This window comes from Pteropus alecto, unplaced genomic scaffold (genome assembly GCF_000325575.1).
Source record: "Pteropus alecto unplaced genomic scaffold, ASM32557v1 scaffold23, whole genome shotgun sequence".
NCBI classification, from domain to species: domain Eukaryota; kingdom Metazoa; phylum Chordata; class Mammalia; order Chiroptera; family Pteropodidae; genus Pteropus; species Pteropus alecto.
In genome coordinates, this window is record NW_006435837.1 from 6,854,706 (window position 1) to 6,865,833 (window position 11,128).

General features: G+C 42.3%; 1 protein-coding gene across 2 annotated transcripts in view; it reads left to right on the forward strand.

Moving 5' to 3' along the window:
* The window catches only part of PIR (pirin), an 82,069-nt gene that overhangs the window by 21,719 nt on the left and 49,222 nt on the right, over positions 1–11,128 (forward strand). For both annotated transcript variants that reach the window (XM_015589143.2, XM_006911649.3), the window contains exons 4-5: positions 4,385–4,468; positions 6,630–6,836. In XM_015589143.2, coding sequence (XP_015444629.1) covers positions 4,385–4,468; positions 6,630–6,836 — 291 coding nt within the window. The remainder of the gene's footprint in view (positions 1–4,384; positions 4,469–6,629; positions 6,837–11,128) is intronic.

Below are 11,128 nucleotides of genomic sequence, written 5' to 3' on the forward strand. Positions count from 1 at the left end.
ATATGATTATCATAGAGACTTGGGGTGTGTGTGTGTGTGTGTGTGTGTGTGTGTGTGTGTGCGCGTGCGTGTGTGAAATTTTACTCAGACTGAAAAGAAAATTAGTAGATTTGGAAGACGTTTGAGAACGGGAGCAATAGAAAAATATAAAAGGAAACTTGCCTTTCAGTCAGTTGTTATTTTCTGTGTAGTTAGATGTTGTTGAGTAGAACTCTTCAGTGTCAACACCAAAGAGGGATCCCATGATCGCGTCATCTCAGAGTCCTGTGGCTGCTTGTCCCTCCATCGACCTGTTCTCCACTTCACCCAGGAATCACGAGGTCTAAGTTTTCTGTCTGCCTATGGTAGTATAAGGACTCCTTCTTTGCTAGAGGCGGCCCGTTTGCCAGAGCCCGCCTCACATTCGGCAGTCCTGGCCACTCTTGCAGCTCCCATCAGATCCCTGTCGGAAGGCAAGCACCGTGCTCACAATGCATACGTTACTGCCAGATCGGCACCAGCATTTGTGAGGCAGCACGGGAGAGTGACATAGTTTTATTCTTAGAGACTGAAAATGTTAAGTTCTTGCTCCGCTATTGTTAATGGCGTAACCTTAATCACACTAAGCCACATGTTTTCATTGATAACATGTAGATGATAATATATTCCCAGGATCAGATGCTTTGTAAATGCTGAAAGGCTATACAGACACACGATGCTGCTATTCATTCATTCATTCATTCATTCATTCACCAGATCTTCAGTGCCAGCTATATGCTCTAATCTTCAGGATGGTAACATTCCCTTAGGAAAGACAGATACATGAATAACCAAATAATTATACAATAGAGTCTGCCTTCGTGAAAAGACTAGGAAGAAGAAAGAAATCAAGATAGGAGGATAAAGAACAGATTGACCAATTCGATGAGATGCTTGGGGCCACCTCTCTTGGTGACATTTGAACAGAGGCCTGAATGAAGAGAGGAAGCAAACCATGTGAATATTGGGGAAATTCATCCCAGGAAGCGTGAGTGAGGACCTGAGGGATGACCCATGATTAGGAACTCTGCCCCTGGAAGTGTGGCAGATGTGCTAATTCTAGAATTTACTGAACACTTGTTACATGCCATGTTCTTGGCACACATCACCCCACACTCGGCGAGTACATCTCCTACATCCATGTTGTTACATGAAGAACTGAGCCTCCAAGAAGTTAATGGATTTTGCCCCACATCTCAAACCTGGTAAATTCCAACTAGGGCCCCAAAGCCTGACTGGTTCCCTGAGGCAGGCTCGTGCCGGTAGGGGGCAGTGTGGCAGGAGTCCCTGAAGCATTGGCACATCTGCAGGGTTGTGGCAGGAAATGTCAAGGCATGACCCATTAGAGCTTTAAAATATTTAAATTTGCCCTTTGACCGAATACCTAGTCCATGATCGTTATCTTTTCCTTTTTTCTTAAAACCACCTTTTGGTACTTGTGATGGTGTTTATGTGGAGCCGGGATTGGATGAGCCAATTTAGTGGGGTGATTTTTCAGATTTCTTAGTGATTGCTCAAGTAATTCAAACATTTAAAAAAAAATAACTTGGATTCTTAAGTGTATGGATTCAAACATTATGTTTCTCTCCTTGAAGATCAGTTAGCTGCTTCTACTATGCAATATGTTCTTTGCTGACCTCTCTTATCAGCCATGACCTCAATTCATGGGGTTTTTTTTTCCTTCTCTTTTTCCTACTCAGCCATCAAGAGAAAAAAAGCCACCATTTAAGAGCAAATGAAAAGAAAACGTAGTTTTATCTATAACACACATTTTACTTAAAGGAATGTCTTGTATCTGTAATAGCAAATGAGGTCATCGCACTCTAAATACCAATCAGAAAGAAACTATATCTTCTGCTGTGATTCTTCGGAATTAATTTATACCTCTTTGAAGTACACTTTTCCTAAATTTCACATCGCCAGTGACACTTTTCTTTCATTACTGTTAATGAGTTTGGGTCCTTTTCGTTCCAAATATAAACACACAAAGAAATAAGAACCGACGAGGAAGCAGAACTATTTAGTAGAGACCCATGAAAAGTTTAGGAGCAAAGGACAAAGCAGAACCAGGAAGCCTGATGGCAAGTCCTTGAAGAAAACACCTGTTTCACATTACACATTTCTTACTAATTAGACAGATGCAACTCTTGAGTTTAAACATAACACTCTCAAATCTGTCAACCACCCACGGCAATTCTCCAGGTGTTTGCGATTATGTAATGACCTAAAATATCATCTGGATTGTGTCAACTCTCAAAGTACTGCTCGAGTTTTTGAAAAAATCCTTTCCGGGCATTCATTTATACTTAAATTCTCGGTGTAACATTTATAGCACTTTCGCAAAAATAAATAAAAGTTAAAAAAAAAAAATAGTCAGTGGTTTCCTTAGTTTCTGATTTTTACCCCCAAAGGCTGTAAGTGTATTTTTGCTTTAAGTAGTAAAAAGTTTGCATTATGGACTCAGCAAGATTCATTGACCAGACTTCTCTAAATCAGGTTTTATATAGTATTCAGGATGGAAGAAACGATGTTTACTTTTGTATTACCAGGGAAAAGAGGATAGATATCTACACTGCAAAAGTGGAGGAAATGGGTGATAACTGTCTCTTCATTCTTTTGGAAACAGTGTTGGAATTGTTCTCTAAAATAAAATTTGCAAAGAAGAAGAAAACACATCTTTTCGTGTTTACATAAATATTCATCTTTAAATGAGTCATGCTTACCACAATTTACTTTTGAAAGTTGCCTGACATATTTTGAGATGATTAATAATTTGAAAGCCCCTAGGCTTGGATAATTGAAAAATCTTTGGGGACGGAAAGAATATGATTTGAAAAGAGACTCCTTTGAGAATCCAAAGGATAGCTTCAACCCAAACAGAATGAAAATCGCCTTTATTATGCAGTTATTTTAATTAAAAATGCATGCAGAACAGGAAAAGGAAAGCAATTCTAGACATCACTCCTGGTAGTCGGGCTGTTTGTTTGAAATTTGGAAGCTTTTTATTTGTCCTCTTAAGTTTTTAAACTTCGTATGTGGTCCTAAGTGCTTAATTCCTGTTTTGGCTTGAGCGCCTTCTGTAACAATTTCCAGGTCTTTTCCACCTAGTAACATGTTAAAGTCGGAGCTAGCTATGTTGTCTTCACATGTACTATTGAGTTATTCTTCTGATTGTTAATGTTTTCCCATGTGCCTTGCTGCCTTCCTGTCCAGCCCCAGTCCACCAAAACTGGAAACAAATATTCACCTGTTTCTATGCAGAATAAAGCACATCAGTTATTTTCATTCACTGATTAGAGGCGGCATCTTTATATTTTTCCAAAAAAAAAAAAAAGTTTCCGTTTTAAAAAAGTGAACTACTAATTCCAAAAAACCCAAACTATCAGAAAAGTGGAAGGAAAATAAAATGTAGCTGCAATTCCACCATCTGGAGATGACTACCGTTCACATTTTGCTGTGTGTCCATCTGGGCATCTCCATGCATACTGTGATGTGACTGGATGCAGTGCTATTGAAATGAACCCATTTAAACAGATCGTCGCATTGGACTCCTTTAAATAAAATTACTCTCCTGTAACCTGCTTTTTTGATTAAATGATATTTTTTCTGTGTCAGTAAATAGCAATATATATTACTTTTTAACAGTCGCATAATATTCCCTTGCATAACTATCCCATAATTTAGCTAAGTGTTCCCTATTAACTCATCATCCAGAGTGTTCTTGCCTTTTCGCTATTATTATAATGCTAATAGACATTGCATAAACAGATTTGTGTGGACATTTTGTGTTGTTTCCTTAGATTTAAATTCAGAAGTGTATTTTTTACATTTAAATCCTTCATCTATTTGGAACACGTTTCTGTAGATAGTGGAGGCTTACTCTCTCTTCTCATATGGTCGGTCAGTTGTTCCAATACCATTTATTGCCCCACTGATTTGAAATTGCTATTATCTATATTAATTTCCCGTACAAATGGGTCTCTTCTATTTCCATGCCAATATTGCACTGTTGCCATAACTATAGGAATTCCCAGGTGGGGGTTTTAGACTTAAAATGTAGTCAGGGTTCTTGAGAGCAAGAGAAGCGATAGGATATATGGAGATGACGTAAGGGGAGATGTTTATAGGACTTGGCTCACGTGATTATGGAGATGAAGAAGTCTCATGATCTGCCTGCGTCTGCACGCTGGAGAGCCAAGAAAGCTGGGTGTGTGTGTGTGTGTGTGTGATTCAGTCAGAGGCCCAAGGCCTGAGAACTTGGGGGGCTGGGCTGCTGCTGAAACTTTCCTTAACACATTTTCTGTGGAAAAAGTGAACAGCTCTTCATAGCTACCCTACTTTTTCTTTTGCTTGTTTTTTTTCAAAGATATCTTACCTCCTGGAAGGGGGCAGCATGGCCCATGAAGACTTCTGTGGACATGTTGGTGTGTTGAACCCAGGAGACCTGCAGGTATGGCCAAGGTCAAGGAATTGCTGACGGTTTGATGGTCTTTGGGCGTGCGTGCTCGACCTCACCCACTGCCAGTATACTCACCTTTTCCTTCTTCTCTCTCATATTTTTTGACCTCTCCATCCTATGGCCCTTCCACTCAGCCTGGAAACCTGCACGGGTCTCTTGTATTCCTCTCTCATACTTCCCTTGACTCCCTCAATCACTTTTTAGCTCCTACTTAGTCTTTCTCAAGAGTAATCGAGACCGACTGTCTGAATTTCCTTATCCTCCATTTCATCCTTCACTCACTGAAACCAGGGTTGGCCTCTCGGCAGCCCCCCGCCCCTCAAACCTTTCCTGAAGCTGTTCAGGCGATGATGTCCCAATTGCCAAATTCATGCACCAGTCTCAGTCCTCATCTTTCTAGACCTTTCTGCTGCATTTGAGACAATTTAGTACATCCAGCTTGTTTGCAGGGGTTGGTGTTTCACTTAAGATAATGATCCAAACCCTGCCACCACCCTAGTCTTACCTGAGATGTATGAGAATTAAAAGTCTTCAGGAAATGCTTGGGTCATCTCGACTGTGTTTATAAGTCCAAACTCTATAGCAGCTATTTTCTGGGATCATTGACATACTTGGTGGAATGATAACTGCAAAGATTTGACTCATGGTGTTTCAATGGACATGAAATTTAAAGGCAGAAAGGCAAAAGGACAAAGAGTTATGGCCTAAAGTCAACAGTGTCCTTACTCTGGAGCAGAACATAAAGTAGAGATAGCCTAGAAAGGTTGATTTGATCACTAGTTGTGTCCTGACCAGAGAAGTGGCGGTTCTTATACCCTCTGTGCAGGAATTTTAAAGTGTATCTGCATGGATCCCAGTGGGATGGAGCCCCAGATGTAGCCTGCTCATTAACCCCCCTTCATGGCTTTCCCCTTACCTAGGTCACTCTTCTCTAACTCTTCTCTAGTTGTGCTTTCTGCACCTCTTTCCAAATAAAATACCTGCACTGATGTCATTGTCTCAGGATCTTCTGCGGGAGAATCCACGCTAAGTTAGACAGGAAGCCTATCCATCACGTTCCCTCCTTTCATCCCGAGGTTATTGTCTGGGACTGGCCCCCTAATATTCTCTTAATAAAGAAATAAATGAATGCTTTAAGAATCTGCACAGCAGTGGAAGTAATAACTGTTTCTCCAGGTAATGAGGGGTCCATTACCAGAATTGAGCAAGCAGAGACTGGAGTTACCCATCCATGGTGTAGAGCAGTGGTCCCCAACCTCTTTGGCACCAGGGACCGGTGCTCCTTGAGAATCTAACGCCTGATGATCTGAGGCGGAGCTGAGGCGGTGATGCTAGCGCTGGGGAGCGGCTGCAAATACGGATGAAGCTTTTCTTGCTTGCCCGCTGCTCACCTCCTTCCTGTGCAGCCTAGTTCCTAACAAGCCACGGACCAGAACTGCAGACCGGTGGTTGGGGACCTCTGGTGTAGTGGATAGTGTGGGCCTTCGTGTGTATCTTTAGGCCCATGTACGTATCCTCCAGCTGCTGTGAATATTGGCTGCTAATGGCTCACAGCTGCCTCCTACTCTGGGCACTGCCTTCTGCAGCAGGAGCTGCCTCTCCCAAGATTGTGCTCCCTCCTGGGGGGTGGAGTGGCCTAGTCACTGGTTTGCCGATGTGGGGATCAAGTAGCCTGGCCACCTCATCTCAATTTAGGACAATTCTGAAAGTTCATCCAACTCTAGATCTCCCTATTGGATTGGCCAAGGCCTCCATGGTAACTGCATTGCCGGCTGCCTTCTTTCCCTGCCCAGCCCTCCTTTTTTCATTTTTTAAGGTGCTCCCGATAGCACTCCCCAATATGCCGTCTGCCTGCATCTCCCCATTTTGGTGCTCAAGCAAAGACTCAGGGATACCAAAGAGAAGCCTCTTCTCTTTGTGTGAATTTCAGATCTGACGCTTTGATTTCAAATGTGAGGCATGGGACGCATTGGGAACACTGCAGAGGGTTTCAGTGGTTTCCATTGTTCTTTTATTATTCCTCATAAAGCCCAGGGACTGTGAAAAAATCACTTGTAAGCTGCCTTACTCAGGTACCATGTCGTAATCGTCCCCCATGCAGACTTGTTCAAGGCTGGGTTACATGTCCCTCTTGTTGGTTTGGTGTTTGCAGTGGATGACTGCAGGTCGGGGCATTCTGCATGCTGAGATGCCATGCTCAGAGGAGCCAGCCCATGGCTTACAACTGTGGGTTAATTTGAGAAGCTCAGAGAAGATGGTGGAGCCACAATACCAGGAACTGAAAAGTGAAGAAATCCCTAAACCCACTAAGGATGGTGTGACAGTTGCTGTCATTTCTGGAGAAGCCCTGGGAATAAAGGTAAGACATGCTGCTGTGTGCTTGTGAAAACTGAGGTGGTCAGTGACATATGCTGTGCGGACCAGTATAGACTCTGGTGGCACCATCTGGGTTGTCAGCTCTCGCTGGATTTATCACAGTTCATGTCCCATGGGATGGACTTGCTTGCTAGGTGTCAGAATCAATGGAATCTGAGGGAATCCAGAATTTTTTTTTGCCACATGCAAATCAAGAGAGTTAGAAAAATTATAGGAAAGCAAGCTCATCTTAAAAATTTGGTCAAAAAGCAATTTTCAAGGCGTATCTTAATATATGTGCAGATTTAGCCTCTTTCCTTTTGCTTATAGTACAATTTTCTACCTCCTTGCAACTGTAAAGTCACCAACTTTAAGAAATAAACAAAAAACAAAACCAACTTCGCTCCCTGAAGATTTATTTAAATTATCTATGCCCAATTTAGCTGGTAAGGAAAGCACACTACTACATCATAGAAACGTTGTTTTAAATGAATTTCAACATTTATTTATCCCATACATGCCATGCCCTATACATTCTTATCAAATGAGACCTCATAATATTTCAGTTTAGGGTCCCACCTTTTTAATCAAATAAAATCAATCCAGGCTAAAGATCACAGACAGATTTGTGGTAGGAAAAGGTCCGAAAGTCCTCTGTTAACTGCACACCAGAACAGCAGCTGGGGAGACCGAGCTCCTCATGGTGTGTGGTTGGAGGTACCTGCCAGCTGGGAAGTGAGCTGGGTGAGATAGTTTCTTAGGCGCGGTTTCCCAGAGTCAGACTCCAAGATGAGATTTCACGTGCAAGTGATTTTAAAGGACGTGCCCCAAGGGGAACAGAATAAGGAACCAGGACAGGGAAGGCCAGGGAGCCAAGCAAAGGTGTCTTCTTAGGCAAAGTCCCTAGGAGAATGGAGGGGACTCTAGAGGATCATTCTGCCTCCTGAGTTGTCCCGGCCCACCCAAGGCGAGGGAGCTAGGCTTTCGTACTCCTCTGCCCCACGTCATCACTGATGGCTGTTGAGTTTGGGGTGGGGGGCAAAAAAATGGTTAAAAGGGATCTGAGAAGATCTGGAAGGGGCCTCGATAACCACTTCCACATGATCCCTGCCACCTGGCGATGACGGCATCAACAAATTGGGAACCACTTTGCCATCCTCTCTGTGGGCAACCAGCACTTTTATGTAGTAATTTTTATGTAGTAATTTATATACATGGGAATTTTGTTTAGCCACAGGGATAATGGCAGGAGCTGCTAGCCAAGGACTCTGGAGGGGAGGAGTGCATTTTATGGGTAACAGTGGTTATGATTATTGGTTGGGACCTACCTGGTTTTATATTTCCCGCACTATAACCACAGTTCTTTGGCTGTACCAGGCCTAGGTGTGTGCATTACTTTGCTTTGTGTTGCCAGTGCAAAGAGAATTAATTGAAGAAAAAAAGCATCAAAATGTGCTCCCTTTTAAGCCTGCTCTCTAGGCCCCGCCTGGCCTATCGCTTAGTACTTTGTAGTTGGAAATGTGACCTTTCATTGTTTCTGTGACCCAGATCTGTTTCACCAGCACTGGGCGGCGCCCTGTCAGCTGTATGGTAAGTTTCCTCCCATTCAGTGCCACAGAGGAGAGTTCGGATCGGATCGTGCAGGGCTTCCCGGTATAAGGCGAAGGACGTGGCTGGGTGTGCAGTCAGGCAGGGAGGTGTCATAACAGTTGAATTTGTGCAGCCGAGAAGCGGCTCACTGTTTCCCATGGGGCTTTTCACTCTATTTCTAGGACCCTAAGGTTCTAGGGACATATCGAGAGATTTGCCCCCTCTACTTCAACCACAGCACAAGGCTTTGTGTAATTGTCCCTAAGATTTCCTTTACAAAAAGCACTGAGCTGTCTGCAACCTAAACCAAAACGAGACCACCGCTTTAATAGGTCAGCCAAGTCAGCAATATCACAACTGCTTCTCATTTTTAGAAAACAATGCAATTTTAATGTCGGAGCTGACTCCACTTACAGGCAGAAGGGCATTTGAAAGCACTTCCAAGCAGCAGATCACATGGTCTTGCAGTCACAACCAAGAATTAGAGAGCAGAGCTAATGTTTTTCTTTTTTACCTTTAAGAACCTTTATTATGCTAATCTGCGCTTGGGAATTCTCTAGGAGAGGCTGCTCTGTGAGCAGTGATCGACAGGACAATCATTTCCCAGCAGTGTTTCTTCCAGGACATTGTAGTAAAATATTGATTTAGTGCAATGTTTCTGAAACTTGTCTAAAGGGAAGATAAACTTCCCTCCCACATCCCTAAGTTTACTTAATTTAGGTTCTCTAGATGAAGGTCCTGGCAACCTGTAATGTTTTAACTTTGTAGAATAATGTCTTAGTAGCTGCTGGCCTCCGTTTTTTATTTTTGTCTAGTAAAACCTCTGAATCGCATTACATCTTCCTAAGTCAATGGTCAGTTTTTATTTATGAGAGCATTTTAATAAGGAACTCTTGGAACCGTGGTTAGCATTAATTTGAATTTTTAGAGGCAGTATGCTGCTGTGTGGACCAGTATAGACTCTGGTGACAGATGGCCTGCATCAGAATCCCCACCATGAACTAGCCGTGTGGCCTTGAGCAAGCCACTTAACCTCTCTGTGCTTCAGCATCTTCATCCATAAAATAGGGTTGCTGTTAGGATTGAGGTTTTTAATATATTAAGGTATCAAAAAGACGCCATACACATTGTAAGCACCTCATAAGTAGTAGCCGTTGCTATTATTATTTTGACCGCTTCGTGTTAACTTGGGCAGGAGCTGGGCTGAGATTTATGTTTTCTGTCTATGCAAAGGGGCTTGCTGGGATTTGTGACAATAACCTGCTCTGAAGAAAAGACAGCAGCATCTAACCGCTCCTAGGTGATGCCGAGGCTGTGGTCCAGGGACTACTGTTTGTAATGTGTTTAATGTCCATGGCTCCAAGACTCGGGGGATTACTCGTTGTGAAGGCCAGATTATGCGCCTATAGAAGTTGTGAGGGTCGACCCCTGTGGCTTTGGGCAAATCTTATTTAACTTTTCCGGACTTTAGTTCCTACATCTACGAAAAAGGTAAGGGGGTTTTGTGCAAGATGCTATAAGTTTTTGCAAGCAACTCAGCTGTCCTTTTGATATTCCCAAAGGTGGATGTGTTCTTGTTTCTCAGTTTAGATGTGTCAGCCCTTGGGAGGCCATCGCCAATTTTGAGCAAGATTCTGCCAGAATAGCATGGTCTAAAGGGAAGGCTGAAAGAGAGAAATGATAAAAATGGGATACTTTGAATAGTTTCTGTCACTTTTGGAAGGTCAACATCACATGTTTATTTCATGAGAGTATGAAATTCTCCAAACCCCATTTCATCCTTATCAGGCAGCCAATCAGCAATATTTATTGCCAGTTCTCTCTGGAACATGATTCTTTTTCCAACAAACGCCTCTACTTGCCTCCTGCTGTTTTAAATTCCATTATGTCAGAAGCAAACCTTAAGAAGACCTCAGTCCCATTGGGGTAAAAAAAAAAAAAAAAAAAAGGCAGTCTGGAGCCAGACTGCCTGAGTTCAAGGCCAACTCCACCACTAACTTTAAAGAAGTCACTTAAGCCCGTTGCGCTCAGTGTTCTCATCTGCAAAATGGAGAGGATTACAATGATCCAGAGGGTCATTGGGAAGATTAAATTGGTTAATACGTGTAAAGAACTTAAAGAACACCTTCTGTAAGTGTGTTCTTTTTACCTCTTTGCAAAAGCTTTGTACAGTGTTCATGCGGCCTGCAGATGTAACAAAAGAATCTTCCTTCTGATGGACAGACTGTCTATTCATGTATTGGATGATGACCCAAAGTTCAAAAATTCAATTTCCAAAAGAGTTTGCCAAGCATCTCATGTAATTCAGTCAGATCTTGGTTGCCATAGTACCCCCAGCACTGAAACAGTGCCCGATACATAAAGACAACCATTCAATATTTTCAGAGTGCCTAAGTGAAATCATTAAAACGTAAATGAATGTTGGAATAAGAGAAACTAGGGTAAAGTAATAAGAAGATAAAACAATACAGAGATTAGGAATAACCGCAGTAAGCGTAATATGAACTACCTAAAGAGTTGAGAGAACAGTAAAGGTAGCTAAATTATATTTTAAAATAAAATAAAGCAATTATGGAATTAGGAAGTAGAGAAATAAAAACCAGATTGATAATTTTTTCTTTAAATATGAATACTAGGCTGTTTTGCAAGACCCAAATTGTTCTTCTCAGATTTCTTCAATTCAAGTAGTGAAAACAATGGCGAGCA